The 17,695-nt window shown below is 45.0% G+C and overlaps 1 protein-coding gene across 3 annotated transcripts in view; it reads right to left on the minus strand.

The window, feature by feature from the left end:
• GRK4 (G protein-coupled receptor kinase 4) overlaps nt 1-17,695 on the minus strand; it is a 1,171,195-nt gene that overhangs the window by 155,539 nt on the left and 997,961 nt on the right. For 2 of the 3 annotated variants that reach the window (XM_069632057.1, XM_069632056.1), the window contains one exon: nt 14,738-14,875. The exons of the other annotated variant lie outside the window; for it this stretch is intronic. In XM_069632057.1, coding sequence (XP_069488158.1) covers nt 14,738-14,875 — 138 coding nt within the window. The remainder of the gene's footprint in view (nt 1-14,737; nt 14,876-17,695) is intronic. 3 annotated transcript variants of the gene reach the window in all.

Consider the following 17,695-nt stretch of genomic DNA (forward strand, 5'->3'; position numbering starts at 1 on the left):
CTGCAGACATCTTACTCTACACGTCAGGCATACAGTGCACAGAGGTCCAGCCCAAAGAGCCAACCGGGTGCTACACATCACCTTTGAAGATACGGTAGTCGCCCAGTCAAGACCGGCGCCTCTGCGAGAATCAGGTGAGCGTTACAGTAGGAGCTGCAACCTTTTTTCTCAGTTTCTTCTTTGGCCTTTCGGCTTCTACCTTTTCTCATTCCTCTTTTTCTGTGGCCTGGGGATCAGCCTTTTCCCTCTCTGCCTTCTTTTTGGCCTCAGGCTATGCCTTTGCTGCCTTTCTTCTCTGCGGATGAAGTGTCCCACCCACATTCTTCTCATATGCATTTTCATGGCCTACAGCCTCTGTATGTTACGGGCCACAGCCTCTCTCTTTTCTGGGATAAGGTGCCCCACTCACCTTCTCTCTTTGGTATTCTCCTCTTTCACCACCTTCCAATCTTCCAAGGTTTTGTTTTTCTAGCTGCCCCATCCTACTCACTCCTCTAGCGGTCACATCCTCCACTTCACAGTTCTTGCCGCCTTATCCAACAGATCTCTACTATTGCAACTAGTCAGCTCTGCACGCAAAAAAACCCTGTACTGGGGTTCTGACAGCTGACCTTTAAAAAAAACTTAGATTGAATAGCTACTCCCTGAGTGGCTGGAAAAGTCACATGCTCTGTTTGGGCATGCTCATTGGCAAGGGTGCTTTGTAGTCATGGTCTGAGACGGAGGTCTAAATAGTCCAGCTTCCATTTTGAATTCCATGTGTGTATGGAGCAGCAGGTGAGTGTTGGTTCTTGAATCTTGTCCCCTTCTTGGACTCCATGGATGTCCCCTGTACTTAAGCAGGTTTGTTTTATGCTATAAAATCCTTCTATTGGACTTTGAATTTGAAAGACTTGTAATGTATTCTGAGTTGCGTAAGTGTTTCTCTCTCTAACTTCATTGAGAGTGCTGGCTACGGGAGCACCTGTTCTACAGGGATTATACCTGTAAGGAAAACATGAGATTACTAGCTCTTTAGGTCTTCCTCAGTAGTGTGGGGAAGCAGTAGAGTCCCCTGTGTGCGTCTGGTTGTTGAATAGGAAAGAGTTATAATAATAATGTGCACTTAGAAACTGAGGGTATCATTAACCCATTTTGAATGGTACTTGATTTAGCAACCTCAAAAGGACTAACGGCTAAGTCATCCCTGCCATTGAAATTGCTCTTGGAAAGTGCTCTGTGTTCTCATGTCAGAGACCAGTAATTTACTTGAGTAGCTATCCACCCTTGGCTGCACCCTGTCACTTAAATGGTGAGAGATTAAGATCTACCATAGCTCTTTTCTTCACGGTGAGGGGAAGTTAAGTCATTCCCAATAACATTCCTTCCAATGGATCTGTAGTTGAGTTTTCCCGGATCTGCTTCAGATTTTCCCTCTGAAAGAAGTGATTCTAGGAACCAGAACATAATCCTGACATGAGTATTCCAGCAAGTTCCCTCATCACATGTCCTAAAGCTTTGGCTTTTACCTGAATAACAGAACCCTGCTATAAGCCATCTCCCCTTCTAGTTACTAAACAATGAAAAGGATTGAAACTTTGAAGTAAATATAATCCTCTGTATATGGTGGTCTTTTAGCAATCCTCTTCTTCATTTATATGTAACTTTCTGGGACATGTGAATCTGGTACCTACTCCTACAAATCTTTTGTCTCAGCCCTATGATCCCTGCTTTCCATGGGCACACACAATTGCTGTTCCACTCCCTCCCTTTGTCTATCCTAATATCATTGTGGTATACTCTGGATCCTCTTAATAGTTGTGACCATTTCCTTTGTGCCTGTTCTGAGGACATCTCACAAAGTAACTTTTACCCATCCACCTTCATCGGAAACCCATTTCTTTCACAGCCTTCCAGCTATCATAGCATATCTTGCTGCACAGCTGGGACTCTTGTACTTGAGCAATAATCCCTGAGCTGGGAGTCCATTACTGCTTCAGCTAATGCCCGTGGGCCCATAGTTACAGGCCAGAGCGGTAATAGCCACCCAACAAAGGCTTATTGCTATTAGTACTCCAGCCCTTTAGACCGGGGTACTAACAGTTTATTTTTTCAGTTAGACATTCCGGTGTTTAGCAACTGAAAAAAGAAAAGAAAAAATAATTGCCCGTCATGGAAAGGGATTGTAGACCCTTCTCCCTTTCCATGGCAGCCATTCAAAAGCAAGAAATAAAAAAGTAAACCAAGAAGATGGGCGCCATGGAACGGAGAAGGGACATGGCGCCTTTCCATGGCGGTCAAACGAACATTGACTGCGCCTCAGGGAAGGGCTTTGTCGAGCTGATAACGACTCAGCGAGGGCCAATGTGCTCGCTTCTTACAAGCTCATTGTCAGTCGCTGGCTACTGATCTGAATTTCACCCTCTCCAAGTTAGCCTTATCCATTCCTGAATTACCTGGTATTGGGTTTATGTCAACAGAGTAACTGAAAGAGGCACACACCAGTAGCCGAACAGGGGTAAATTAATGATCTGTGTCAGAATTCATAACTGCATCCTTACAGTTCTAACCAGCTCCATAGGAATGTATTCCTTGAGTAGAATATTGTATTTTTCCATAGTGCTGTTCATCCCTGGGTGGTAAATGGCATTTGACCTATGCTGTTCCTGAAAATTTCGTCTTCCATTTCTCTGCATTCAAATTGCAAGCGGTTATCAGTCATTATAGTAATGGGATCCCCCCTTTCTAGAAACTAATTGAGGTGTCTGTTGCACATAGCTCTCATGAACTTAACTTTGCCCAGACTGCCAGACTAGCAGATACTCAATAAGTCAAATACAAAGTGAACTACCATCCATGGTGGACTGGGCGTAGGACTTTAAGGCCTTATTTCTCCCACGCTATCTTGGGGAGTCTCTGCTAGGGGCATGGGTGCAGTGCAGGACATACACACTTCATCACCATTCTCACAAATTATGCATTATCAAATGCTACATTTAATGTCTCTATCACACCCTTACTATCAGTCGCCTGATTGGATTCTTTCCTATGTCCTGGTGTCTCATGTCAGAAGTCTAGGATGCGTTGCCTCTCTCCCAGGGGGAGACGGGCATGGTATCAAGAGAGACACAGATGATAATTGTTTCAAACCTTTATTTTACTAAAAGTTCCTAGGGCAGTGTTATGCCTAACTGGCCCTAACACTAAAGGGATGGTTCCCTTAACTGATTTTTCTAAGGGCCGTTGAAGTCTGGAAGTCCAAAATAAAAATCTGTGTCTAAACCTATGCTTGCCCTCACCCTGACAAAAATGTGTTAGGAAGTCTTATAAAAGCAAAAAGTGGTGCTTCAACAAAAATAGGAAACCAGGATTGGTTTCAGGTGGTTGTGATAAACACTGTCCAGATGAAGACACAGCGCGGTGAATCTGCGGCGCATTGTCAGTTTCTTTCCTGTAACATGGAGGATTCCCACCCCCACCTCAACGGGCAGGATTGGATTTTGGGAAAATGAGGCCTGCATGAGAGTGACCTGAATCAATGTATCCCATGAAGGCATCTGAGACTTCCTCCTACTATTCCGTTGTCCCGTCAGAATGCCACGTCTCACCATAGGCATTCCCACAAAGGTGACCCCGGATTCCCCTACCCAGGTGATACTCACTCGTCCAGACCCAGGGTTGGGATCCAAGAGCAATGGCCCTCCCCTGGCCTCCTGAATAGAGGACTCTCAGGGTCTTAATGGGAGAATACCCCTAGGTTTCTCATAGGGGCAAAACCCATTCACCTCTCCACACTAGCTCCACTTCGATATGTAACTCATCATTCACCTGCTAACTCTTCACATGAAATCTTCTAGCTCCCGAAGCTTCTCATTCCCAACAATTTCACTGCTTCTAATATGATCTGTAGGTCCCAGTCTTCCTTCATCATGTTGTCCGACTCCTGTTTGGAGCAAGGACCTGTTCCTTTTGATTGTCTTTGCAGACCACTTCCCCTCTTTCATGTGGGCCTGGACATACCTTTGGAGACCTGATTCTTTACTCCTGGAATGTAGATCACATCAAACAGTGTGTTCTTGTAGGGGGAGCAACCCACTTATGTTATGCGTGATGAAACCTTATCAAGTCCCTTGGACATCAAAATTTCACAAAGAGGTTTGTAGTAAGCCCGTACTTTAAACTTAAAGGCATGGTCTAGTAAACAATTGTATTTAAAAAGTAGATAGGCAACATAAAAAAAAAAATACTAGCATTCTCTTTTTTAAAACTTCCTATGTAAAATTTTGAGCTATTCAAGCTCAAAATTCGCAAAAGCAAGCACATGGGCGCATCCATTTTGTGAAATGGATGCCCTCCTGTGCTGGCTTTTGCTTTTGCGGCATTAATGAAGGAAAAGCCGGCCAGCTGTAGTAAACAAAAGCTACCGCTGGGTGGCTTTCCCTTCATTAGTGCTGTACGCGGAGGACGGGGACCGGAGACCAGAGCAGGAAAGCTGCAGCTGAATCTCGGTAAGTGCTATTTATTTTTTTAAAAAAATAAGCACTAGCTGCGTTTTTGTTTCTAAGTTTTCCAGGCTGGAGGAGCTAGCTTTAAAAACGTTGTATTTATGTTTGCGGTCACTTTTGAAGCGACCGCAAACATAAATACAACGTTCTTGTGTTGGAAAGCGCTGCGGTTTTTCTTTCCGAGTTTCTCAGGCTCCTCCGGAGAGCCTGAGAAACTCGGAAAGAAAAACCGCAGCGTTTTCCAACACAACCGCGTTGTTTCTGCCTGAATCTGCTTTCCCATTTGGGGCTCTCGGGCTCCCCTCGGGCTCCACAACGCGGTTGTGTTGGAAAACGCTGCGGTTTTTCTTTCCAAGTTTCTCGGGCTCCTCCGAGCCGGAGGAGCCTGAGAAACTTGGAAAGAAAAAACGCAGCGTTTTCCAACACAATAACGTTGTATTTATGTTTGCGGTCGCTTCAAAAGCGACTGCAAACACAAATACAACGATTTTAAAGCTGCTTATTTAAATAAAAAAAAAATAGCACTTACCGAGATTCAGCTGCAGCTTTCCTGCTCTGGTCTCCGGTCCCCGTCCTCCGCGTACAGCACTAATGAAGGGAAAGCCACCCAGCGGTAGCTTTTGTTTACTACAGCTGGCTGGCTTTTCCTTCATTAGTGCCGCAAAAGCCAGCACAGGAGGGCATCCATTTCACAAAATGGATGCGCCCATGTGCTTGCTTTTGCGAATTTTGAGCTTAAATAGCTCAAAATTTTACATAGGAAGTTTTAAAAAAGAGAATGCTAGTATTTTTTTTTATGTTGCCTATCTATTTTTTAAATAAAATGTTTTACTAGACCATGCCTTTAACACCCGAGATACAGAATGTCTCCACCAACCTTTAAACAGTTAGAAGTTAAATTTCTTTTTCGTTGTCACTGTTCTGAGGCCACCTCAATAGCCTTCATGTGAATGCAATAACAAGTTTATCTTTAGATTCCATCTAAAAAGCAGAACACCAAGCCTTATGTAGTTAGCTTTGAAGCTCAGGGTGGTCTTTCTCCCATATACCAAATTTCTCAGGGTCAGCGATCCTTCTAGACCATGTTTCACTCTTTCTCATACTCCTCGCTGCCTTGCTGGCTCCATTCAAAAGCTTTACCTTACAGAGGGCGCTAGAGGGCCAACCAAGATGGCCGCATCTTAGTGTGCTCCCACACCGCCCGGAATTAATCCAGCATCATCTTGCCCATTTCGGTATTCTGCCGCCCTGACCATACACCATCCCTGCTGGCTAGACACTGCCCCACAGTTCTGTGAAGTTTGGGGTGAAATCGGCGCTCTGGCGACCCCACAAGCAATTGCTCGGACCTGGCACCCGAGGCATTCGAGAGGGCCCAGCAGATATCTGAGTAATAAGAGGCACCCCCGAGACCGAGCGGAGACCAAGCAGAGGAAAGCTGCCTGCCCCAACCCTTTCCCGGGAGGCGAGGCCGAGACAAACATCGGCAGGCCGTGGCCGGTGTGAGACACCCTCCTCCCCCCACTGCAACAGACCCACAGCACAGCGCCGGCAACCGCGGACGCCTGGAGGCTGCGACACACGCAATAACTTGTGTTATTAAGAGCGCTTTATGTGTGCTTCACTGTAGCCTTCAGCACGATTCCCCTAAATCCAAGCCTTGCTGCTCAGCCATACTACACAGATAGGGCTTGGCTAGTGTGAAGGCATCAGGAAGCAGAGACAGACAAATGAATTGAAGTTTAACTTAAAACCATTTATTAACAGATAAATGATTGGGAAAAGGCCTGGCTTGCCCTATGTCAAGGTAGGATTTCCCAACCAAAATAAACTAAGGAAGTCCAAATTAAAAGTCTGTCTGTGTCCAAAACCAAGGCTTGCCCTCACATCTAATTGTATACAATGTGTAGGGATGTTAGCGTCAAAATGAGAAGTGTTCAAATAAAGGTTCTGAGCTTCTTCCAGCTCTTGGTTTGTAAAGGGTTTCCCTTCCCCAAAGTTCAGGATAGTTCACAATGCAAAGGGGTTCCTTTCCCCAAAGTTCAGGATAGTACACAATACAAAGGTATTCCCTTCCCCAAGTCTCTCAGCTGTTTCAAAACACCACCGTTCTTTGTAAACTTTCCAGCTCTTCTAGTTGTGTTTTCTTTCATCAAGTTCACAAAGTACAGTATTTTATGTGGCTTTTCCATAAGAAGGGGTCCTCAGTCTAGGTGCAGTTGTCGGACCACACGGTTCACTCATTACAGGTCACGCAATCGAGACACCTGTCTGGCCTCTTCTTCCTTGTATGCATGTTACCACTGTGTCAGCCCTACAGTGGTACTTGATGCAATCCCATTTCACATCCTCATGATGCTTTGCCACTATTCACTTGACTTGCCTTGCCACTAGTCACTTGTTGCACTTTCATATATTCCTATGGCTCCTGCCAATGCTTGCTCTCTCAAGTTAAAAGGTTCCTTCACAGTGCAATATTCCACAACACTGCTTTCATTCAGTTAAATATTCAACAGTACTTGCTTTTCATTCAGATCGTTATTCCAAAGTGCTTGCTTTCATTTAAATAGGTATTCAAAAGTTTGTGTTACTTGCTTTCATTCAAAGCGGTATTCAAAAAGGTTTGCTTTCCTTTGGTTCGGCACTCATTAAAGTTCCATAAGTGTAACATGCACCTGCCGCCTTGGTTCCCCCTTCCCTAGGTTAACTCACTGGTCAGCGTTTACAGCTTTCTAGGGAGGTCTCCGGCTATCACAAGTTCTCTCTCTCTCGTGCGGCGACTTACTCACTCTCCACAGCGGCTGTTTGTGGCTTCGCTCCTGCCACCGATGAGTCTCTCGCAGCTCGGGCTTCTGTTTTAAGCTTCGTCTAGACACGCTGGTACCCGTTGCGTAGTTCGCAGCAGGCCTCCAGCTTCTCTGTCTCGTTTCCCGCTGCATACACACTATAATTGTGAAGATCTCGAGCACTCCCTCGGAAAACCCATTTTAACATTTGCCAATACCTTTTCCGGTTGTGCATCATGCACTTCTTTAGTTTCCAAAAAAGACCACGTTATTGTACCAAAACAGCAGCATTCCCTTTTTGCCATTAAATAGGTGGTGCATGACAACGCAAGAATGATGCCAGTGAAATACGTGTCATGGCATGTGTATGTATTGGTAGATTCTACCGCATGGTGAAAGCCGTGAGTGCTCTTAAATGATGGTAAAAGTGGATTTGTTGGTATGCAGAGATCCAATGAGAAAAGCAGTTTGTCTTCCTTATTGTGGCTAACATCTCTATGTTAGGAATGGGCGTCCATGGGCGTCCATCCGCGATCATTCACTTGCTCAACATCCTCATGTCCACTCATGACCTTAACTTCCTGGTGAGCTTTCATACGATGACTAGGGGAGAGACCAACTCAGAGACTTCAGTTATCTCGATCATCTTCCTTTTTATACTTATAAAGTTCTTTCTTGTCTTCCTGTCCTTTGGAGAAAGGAACGGGTATGGGCCTTGTGTACTATAGGTCTGGCATATATGTGTATATAAATACTGTGCCTTTAGAGTTTCAAGTGAAGTAGCCCATCTATTTTCTGATCTTTTGGTGGTTCTGTGTTCTTGTTTTGGCATGTCATTACAACCTCTTGTTAGGCAGAAACCTGTGCAGTTCCCTTAGGGACCACTGCAAAAGATTTAGGACTACAGGTGGTTGGCAGTAAACCCAATTGGTAGCAGTCTGTACCACCCAGATCTACCTGGTAGCTGTGGCTGAGCAGTCAGACCTCTCTCAAGATGAGTTAGGCAGTATATAGAGTATACACAATAGGTACAGAGATACAGTAGCACAAGCAAACAGCTTTGGTGTAAAAGTATATAATTATTTATTTAAATATACACTTGTAAATTACACTAGCACAAACGAGGTAAGTAAATTCAACACACAGTCACTATTATATATATACAACCCTAATTACTTATTAGACAAGTCTTAGTGAGAAACACCACTTATGTTCAGACAGTGGTGAGCGCTTAACATAAGATGGCACTCTAATAAGTTATAGAAAAATGGAGGGAAAAGGCAAAGTTATGAAAGCACATAAATTCCAATACTTTTCAAAGAACCACAGTGAGACAGGTTAGGCGAAGTCTACTGGAGAGCAAGGAAGTTCAAATGCCAGGCCCACTCTTAGAGAGAGCAAGCGAAATGTGTCCAGCAAGCAAAATGTGTCCAGGATCACACAGTGGGGTTATGCTCAAAGAGTCTTTGTAGATCGTTCACAAAAGATTGAGATCAAGTCAGGAAAAGTTAGTTAACAGGCCCCAGGCTAACCCAGGTTAGAAAGTCGAGGATTTACTGTCACCCCGAACGATCTGTCGCAAGGGAAGCCAGGCGGGACTCAGTACCTGAGATGGGAAGAACACTCCAGCGGGGGCAGTTGTTCCTGGCAGTGGGTCCAAGTCGGTGTTTCATCCAGAGGAAGAGGAGGTCTCGACGTGGAGGAAAGATGAAGGTCGTTGCGCTGCCAGGGTAGAAACCAGGTGCAGAATTTTCCGGTTACAAGGTAGTACCCTTTTCTTTGCGGTAGTGGTAAACCGTGGTATTCCGGTTGCCGGGGTGCTTGGCACGGGCAAGGCGGCCACGAGATGGTGCAGGAAGGCGAAAAGACGGGCAAACTGGTTATCCCCACCAGTCAAAGGAAGAAGACTCTCCGGACTAGAGATCTCCTCTGTCGTCGGGAAAAGTGGTGAGACGGTTCAGCAGGGCTCCACCGGTGGTGTCGTCGTTGCAGGTCGGGTCGGCTTCTCCCTCCTCAGATTCTTTAGGTCCTGTGGCGACGTCTGAAGTTCCAGTCCCCAAAGCCCTGCTTTTATGCAGAAAACCCCCATTCATTCAGCCTAGCTGTCACTCAAACATGCTAAGTGGTGAGCAGGGCGGCTCACCACTTGGGCCAATTACACAAGAGTGCGACTTGAGTTGCCGAGGCAACTCAGTCCAGGGAGCCTAAACCCCCTCGCACACCCCCTGTGGTACCCAGACAGAGTGGCAGCACTTTTGGAGGCTTCTGTGGAGAAGCCCGCCAAAAAGTGGAACAAAGGGCTCGACTTGGGTTGGAGTCACAGAAGCGAACACAAATGCCATTTTGTAACCAAGTTTCGGCAAAAAATACCAACCAGTGAATGTATATTAATTTAATAAACCGGCGGTATGTTCGAGGCTATTTTAAAAAGTGGTAGCCTCGAACAATGGGAAAATCCCATAGGAATATATTTGCGGTCGAATATAAAAAGTAGTATCCACTGCCACCAGCCAAAACTCGGTCGGGGCGACTGGAAAGTGCCCCCTCGAACAACAGACCACAGGGCAATCGAATTTCCCCGACCAGTACGTCCACAATATGATGGTTTGTACTGGTTCTGTTCACAATTTGAGACTAGTAAAGCCAATGGTGACTTTACATGCCCTAGGAGACAGTAGTCTCTTCAAATAAACTGCCTCACTGCCCAAACCTTGTCAGTTTAAATCTATGTGATTGTCCCGTCCATTCTGTCTAAACACCATCTGTCTGTTTTCGTGTCCTTGTTTCTGCACCCTGAGGCTCGCGAGTTACCGCCGCAATATAAATATTAAAATAAATAAATAAAGTAGTCAGTCCCAGGGTATGGAGTCTATGTTTGGGGGTCGCGACGACACCCCTGGGTTACTAAACGGAGGGTGCGGTGTAACCCACATATCAAAAACACATGAAGCCCTATAGGGTAAAGGACTCCATAGCCCAAAGAACACATACAAAGTCAAAGGAACACCTCAAATCATGTCTAAGAGTGGGAGAAAGAGAGTCTCACTCTTAGCAGGAGAAAAAAATAAACCCCAAAAATCCAGCAAAGCTGCTGGGGGACTCACTAGGTTTGGGAAATTAGCCTTTACAGAGAATTCTCCCTAACCTCTCATGCACTGGGGTTGAGTTTTAGCTCTAAACTCTTTAGGTGAGACAAACTTAGAAGTGTTGAGGAATGCTTTTCAGACACAAATTTTGCCTTTCGCCTGCCTCCACTTAAATTCGATGTTGGCTCAAAACCACCCCAACTATGGCTATGCTCCTGCCACAAAATGCTACATGGTTGATTTCAACTTGCTGCAGGCTCTTGTCAGTAAATGTCTCTGCTCCACCGCTGAGGCGCACCCACCTGATCCCAGCCGCTCAATCGCTGAAGGTGCGCTTACCCGATCTCAGCCACTCCATCGCTGTGCGTGCACCGTACCTGCATTGGAGTCGGGGCCTCTTCTCTCCCGATTCGGTCTTCCAGCGACGCAGGAGCCTTTTGCTTCTTCTCCGCGGTATCTTCCCCCGGAGCCATCAAACTGTCTTTAAGTCCCCGGACTCTGCTCCACGACATCGGACCGCTCCTACAAGGGAAAAGAACACAACAGGTTAAAAATCTCAATCACGAACTCTGGGCTGCATCTTACTTGAGTCTTGACTTCGATCATAACAGCCATTTTACCTGTTGACCTTGGGAGTCCATCATCCTCAGGGGAATCCCAGGATTCGCTCCACGCTTCCAATCATCATCTTCACACCTAGAGGGAAGGGCAGAGACATTGCAAGACATCATTATTGCTTACCACCAAGTCAAGACTCTAAAGACATTATTGAAAAACCAAAGACTTACCCTTCAAGTGGACTTGTCACAGCCGGTCTGGAACGCCACTTCGCGGGCCAGTGAAGCAACTAGCCCCATTCTATGCGCCCCTGCTAAAGGAAGCAGGAAGGATAGCCCAGCCATTACAAATAACAGGTGAGCTAGCCTGGGAAGGCACTGGCACACACTGCTCTGGCACAAAAGGGGCGAGGGAATTCGTAACACCTCTGCACCATCCTCATTTCCTCTCCTCTCCTCCCAGGGGCAATACCAACATCCAGAACAACATTCTCTGTGGCAGCTGGAGAAGACAGCCGACACTGGGGAGCCAAATCTAGGGGGGGCTCCAACCGTGCCCCAAGGCTCCCGCAGAGACCATGTGAGCGTAACAGTTTGGTTATAAATGCAAAGAGTTCATATTGAAGCCGGTGCATGGTGTCCAATTTCTGGGATTCAATATGGGTGTGCTGATCATATTCCATCCAGGTTATCTTCCGACGCTCTCTATCGCAGGGCGTTACAACACCTCAACGTCAATCATCCTTGCAAAGATCTGTCTTTCTGCTCCCCGAGTGTGGAAACTCCTTTAGTGGTTCAGACAATTAGCTGCATGGATAGCAGGGTAAACATTTTGGTTCCCTTTCCGGTGGTCTTTCTGGTATCAGATACCAGCAGAGTGTACTGGGGGTGCCAGAATAGTTCATTTTTTCCTCAAGCAGAAGTTAGTTCTCTTCTGGTAGGCAACTTGGTATTAACTGCTAGGGGTTTTATGGTCGAGAGTCTTTTTCCACGACCATGGGTTTCTTTGTGTACCCTCAGGTTGGTCTATGTTTCCTCTATGTGATGCATCAGTCATCAGGGGAGAATGTGGTACAAGCCACTAGCACATTTAGCAGGGGTATTTAGTTTCAGTCGGGTTCGGGATATTCTGTTAATGCGGAGTGTCTTCCGGAGTCAGCGACTCTGTTGCGGATTGGAATGACAGACATCTCTATGGCAGGAGCGACTGGTTGTAAAACAGGTTTCTCTTGGCAAGTTCTTGTTTCTCTGAGGTTAGGCTTAGGTAAATATCTTTTCCTCCTGTCATGATAGAGTCCTTGTTCAAGGGCACAAGAAGGCGTCAATGCTAGCGACGGTTGCCCCTCCCCCCCATTGTTGGCCCATTCCAGGTATGGTTCTCAATTTTCTGGATTTGGCAGTGGATATGATTTGTATTCTGTTTCTCCTCCAGGGGCTTCTCTCCAACTCGTCAGATCACTCTCGAGCTGGTATTAAGGGTCTCCGTCTTTTATGGCTTGGCAGATTGAGTTCTTCTTGGTGTTTTTAAGGGATTCACAGGAATATCTTTGTGTCATTGCGATCTCTTGGGAGGCCTCTTCTACGTGAGGCTACTATTCAGCATGTCACTGCTAGGGGGTTGGATATGACTACGGGCGTGTTTGTGGTTAAGGGTGAGCCTCGGGATAGTCTCTTGGGTGCAGAGGGCCCTAAAGTTCATTTGCTTTAAGGTTCCGCTTAAAGCTGGGTTGTGGTTCTATGGCATGTTAATGAGGTGTTCCATTTTCTCCTGCTATGGGCCTTCTAATGAAGATCTGTCTTCCCAACACCTGTTTTCCAGGATAGCCATGTGGTTTTGTCTTGGTTTTCAAATACAACCTTTCTGTCGTCAAGGCATTGGATGTGGCCAACAAATGTTCACCCCGTCAGGGAGTAGTTTTCTTTATCTCCAGGAGAACTAAGTGTTTACCTTTTACTATTGTTATCTAGGCTTTCCAGAAGATCGTATGTCATTGAGTGTTGGAAATGTTTTGAGTTGAGGACAGAGGCTCTTAGCCTCCTAATACCTCTCAGTTGCTATACCTATGGTACCCTATTGCGGGGTCCCACTGCCCCTCTTTTCCAGATAGATTTAGTAAGTATGCGGAAAGAGGGAGTTAAATTACTCCTTTGGTTCTTCAGTTAAAGGTGCTATGGTGTTTAGGACGTTCTCCTGGGAGCGGCCTGGGGGGTGAAATTATCAAAGCAGTTGATTGGTCAAAGGAATAATCATTCAAAACATTCGGCCTCATTACACGGAATGCGGTAGACCATGGTGCTATTAGCACCATGGTTGCCGCCGGTACCATACCGGTACCACCATGGAGGAAAGGGGAAGTACCACCCCATTCCAAGGTTGGTGGGGCGGTAATTCCCCCTTTCTCCATGGCCCTTCCCCATTCCCATTTCTGCCCCATAGGGCTCAATGGGAATGGGGAAGGAGCTTATTATGGTTCCGCAAATTGAGGTACCGTAATTAGCACCAAGGTCCCTTTGCGGGTCTCAACTTTAACGGCTGGTCTACACCAGCCGTTAAGGTCGGGTCCCGCAAAGGGACCTCGTAGTAAGGTGGTAAGGGTTTACCAGTACCGGTGCCCTTACCGGTACCAGTAAACCCTTACCATCTACCGTGTAATGAGGCCCATTGTATTTTATCACAAGCGTATTGATCATATTGGGGTTAATGTGATGAAAGGGCTTTAAACCTGCAGAATATGAAGCCTCCTGTCATGCCATAGAATGGTGAATCCCCCTCACTAACGTGACATGGGGTTTAGATTCTATTAAAGACAGGAGGCTAGTATTAACCAACCCACACACCCTTTTTTCTGTTTTATCCACCCACCCACCCTGTTCTGTTTCATATTGTTTCAGCTTTCGGGTGAGAAGTCCTATCGAGAAGAGTTTTGTCGTAGTTTCAGGTTGTGGAGAGGCTGGGATCCCTCCAGTTTCGCTGGATCCTTTCTCTGCGCTACGCAGTTGGATCATTACAGCGGATGTCTGATGCAAGACAGCTGCAGAAAGAGGAGATGGGATTAGAGTAAAGGACATATATAGAGGAGGGTCCCTGCTCATTGGTCATCTGCAGGGCATGACCTGCCCTCCATGTTGGATTGGGGAGCTCCCCTTACATTGACTGTGAACTGTATTTAGTTCTGTTATTTAAACTTTTTTGTTTGTAAAAGTTTTTTCTTTGCTGCTGTGGTTCAGAAGTAAATATTGTAATGCATAATGCTCGCCTCCTGTCTTTGATAGAATCTAAATCCCCCTGTCACGTTAGTGAGGGGGATTAAACATTACAGGCTTTTCAAGTCACGGCAACAGGCACGACTCTTATCTCAGGACCCAGCTCGCAGATCATAGCCAAATTGAGCCCAGTCTTGCACCAGCCCCTCCGATGTCGGAATCTGTCCCGATTGCACAAGTAAAATCACTGCAGATGGGCACTTCGGAACAGAGAGCGGGCAGCCGGTCAGGAGTTCAGAGAGATGCTGCCATCTTGCGGCTGCTCAGCAGCGCCCCGGCCCCCGCCTCTAGGCCTTTTTCATAGCTTTATAAATTACACCACATTTAAGTTATTCCACTAAAATCTTCCAATAGAATTGCACCCTGTCCCTTTTTTACCTAAGAACAGTGATGTACTGTAACCAAATACATATTCTACTTGTGTCGTTATTTAAAAACCTGTGATGTGTTTGACTAGATTACAAACCCTGTCTCTATCGTTGTTTGTGAAGACTTGAAAAATGATGTTGTACTTAAATCTGAAAAAAGTGCTGCAAAGATTGAAATTTGAAGCACACTACCTCCTGCTGCCAGGGAATGGAGACACAACCAGTAACGAACTTGGAGTAGAAGTTGTCATCTGTAGTATCGAGGTTCACACCCTTGACCGTGGAGAACTGCTCGATGTCCAGCACGTCCTTGCAATACACTGCACGCGGCTGCAAAACAATGCATTAATTTATTTGTCATGTCTTATAACATGCCAAACTTGCCAAAACATTACACTTCAGTGAGCTAAGAGGAAACAAAGGTGGGGGAGGGTAGTTGGATAAGAAGGAGCAAAGTGCAGGTGGGAAAACATGGCAGGCAAAAATATAGTGCAGACGACAGGCACAGCTAAATAGTCACAGTGCTGATGCCAAATAGCCTTTGACACCATTAGTTTACATATTACATGTATATATAAGTGTTGTTTCAAAGTGCTTGAGACCACCTTACAGGTCAGTTTAGGGGGTGGGAAAGTGCATTTTCTGACCAAGGTGCTTAGAGACACCCCCTCAAAAGTACAATCTCCATAGTACAGGAGTGTTTTTAGTTGGTCACATAGGTGGTTTCCTTGGAGTCTCAGGGATTCAGGGGGGAATTTCACAGTGTAGGCCTGAGGTACAATAAAACAAAATCATCACTGTTTCTATGGATACATGTGGAAGGGAGTGTATGTGGGGTTTGGAATGCTACCCTGCCTTCAGGGATTTCAACTGAGTAATGACGGCAGGACATTCCAACTATACACAACTTGTGTCAGTAAAGTACCACATGTCTTTCTACTTAAAACCTTATTTCATTCAAGACGGTACAAAAACAGAAATAATACATTGATAAAGAAGAACTAAAATAAAGGAAGGCACATTTGCAACATAAACCAAACAGCAGGCCTGGCAGGATATCTGCTAACGGTTCAAGTTCATTTGGGCTGATAATTGGGATACTGTACGGTTTTGCTTTGTTTAAATCTAACAATGTGAGTGTGTAACAGTGTGAGAACCCGCAACATTTGCTGAATGGGACCTAATATAGTTTCAAGTAGTTGGTTGGATCATCTGTTTCAGAACGGTTCTTTGTAAATTCTCTTGCTCTACTAATTTGTACAAAAAAGTAGCGAAAGGAAGGAGACAATTTGAACATAAAATATTTGCTCATATTTGCATAGATAAAACTAAAGGCTGAAAAGGGCTAACATTCTCATTTCCCTGCCCACAATAAGTCCTTTGAGACCCTATCTAATCTCCAGCTGCACCATGATGCTTTTTAAACATTACCCTATTTTATTTGTTAACAATTAAGCCTTTCACAAATGAAACAAAAATACATAACAAAATAATTGTAAACAGGAGATAATTGCATTTCTATATAATAAAAGTAATTCAATGAAGAGCATAAATCTGAAAACTTAAATAGTTCAATAGTGCTAGGTTCATGTATATTCAAGTACATCCTAAGAAAAAGAATTACAGACTAATCAATTCAAGATGTTTAAACATCTTAAAACCGCAATCGTTAGTGAGATTGATGTACCAGAGAAAATGCGTTTCCAAAAAAACCTCATTCTCAATGAACATCACAGTATGAACACATTTCTCAAAGAGTAAACGACGACTATCATTAAGCATGGGGAAATAAACAAGAATATGTTTGAATGTTTCTTGAACCAAAGCTTCATTACAGAAGCGATACGAGCAACTGGGCAGATCAGATGTATTCCTGATGCTCAGAATTTCCCTTGTTAGTAGCAAGTTAAGTCTATCTCATAAACTGGTGCCTCCAATTCTGATTAGGAAATTTTGTTTGGTACGGTGGCAAAGTCCCCAGTTTTTATGCCCCTAAACCAAATCCTGATGAAGCTTGCATTTAGGTAGTGTAGCACATCTGTTGCTCCAACCAACCTCCCATAGTCATCATTTAAGTAAATTGGGAATCTGCGCTAGTAGTTCCTGGGTACACTCTAGACTTCTCGGTATCGCAATACACTTCGTTCACCATCTACTAAAATATAAGTATCTACCTTTTAGGTATGGATCATGCAATTCGACAAATTAATGATTCTGGGTGTGGAATTCAATTTTTTTTTAAACAGCAGAGGCAAATTAATCTTGCCTTTAAAGACAATAAATCAAGCTCATATTGTATACGACTAAAGGGAGGCTATTAGGAAGTAGTAATACACCTTGCCACAGTAAATCTTCAAGCCAGTCCTGGTCACTCCAATCGAGTCAAAATATAGTTTCCATACCATAGATTATCATTGGTATTGCCTTATCTTTCTAAAATGTAATAATAGGGAGGATAGATTTTCGACAGCACCAGACACTTGCATTTGAAATATGCAGTAGACTCCTTAGATGCTGTTAAAGCATTAGACTCAGAGCATTAGACTCAGTAAGATGGGACCAGTTGTATAAGACCCTGCAGCAGTTCGGTGTCAGACCAGGCTTACAGCGATGGGTGGGGCTGGTATATACAAAACCCATGGCTAGGGTTTGCATGGGTAAACAGATTTCAAATGGGTGGGAATTGATGAAAGGCACCAAGCAGGGATATCTGCTGTCCCCAAAGTTGTTTATTACCGCTTTAGAGCCACTCACATCGATTGAGAGCAGAATATCCAGAGACTAGCATTTTAATTGATGGAGTGCAGGATTTGATCTCTTTATATGCAGACGATATGCTCCTATGTGTCACATATCCCGAATCAAACCTAAAATACACCCTAGAAGTGATAGATTTGCAGATCTTTCGGGCATCCGTGTTAATCATCACAAATCCAGCCTGTTCTCACTGGCCGGGTTGGTCGGCCTCGACTAGAGTCACCTGCAGAATTTGGACCTGAAATGAGAGATTGACACATTCAGATACCTTGGGGTAAATGTATGACACGGCTCCCGGACTTTGCATGTTTGCAACACTCACTAAGCCCTGGGTGGGGTTCTGGAAAAACTCCACTTGTCAATGATGGGGTGTGCTGAGCTCCTGAATATGGT

Source organism: Ambystoma mexicanum, chromosome 6q, assembly GCF_040938575.1.
Source record: "Ambystoma mexicanum isolate Mex_15411 chromosome 6q, UKY_AmexF1_1, whole genome shotgun sequence".
In the NCBI taxonomy this organism is placed as follows: Eukaryota; Metazoa; Chordata; class Amphibia; order Caudata; family Ambystomatidae; genus Ambystoma; species Ambystoma mexicanum.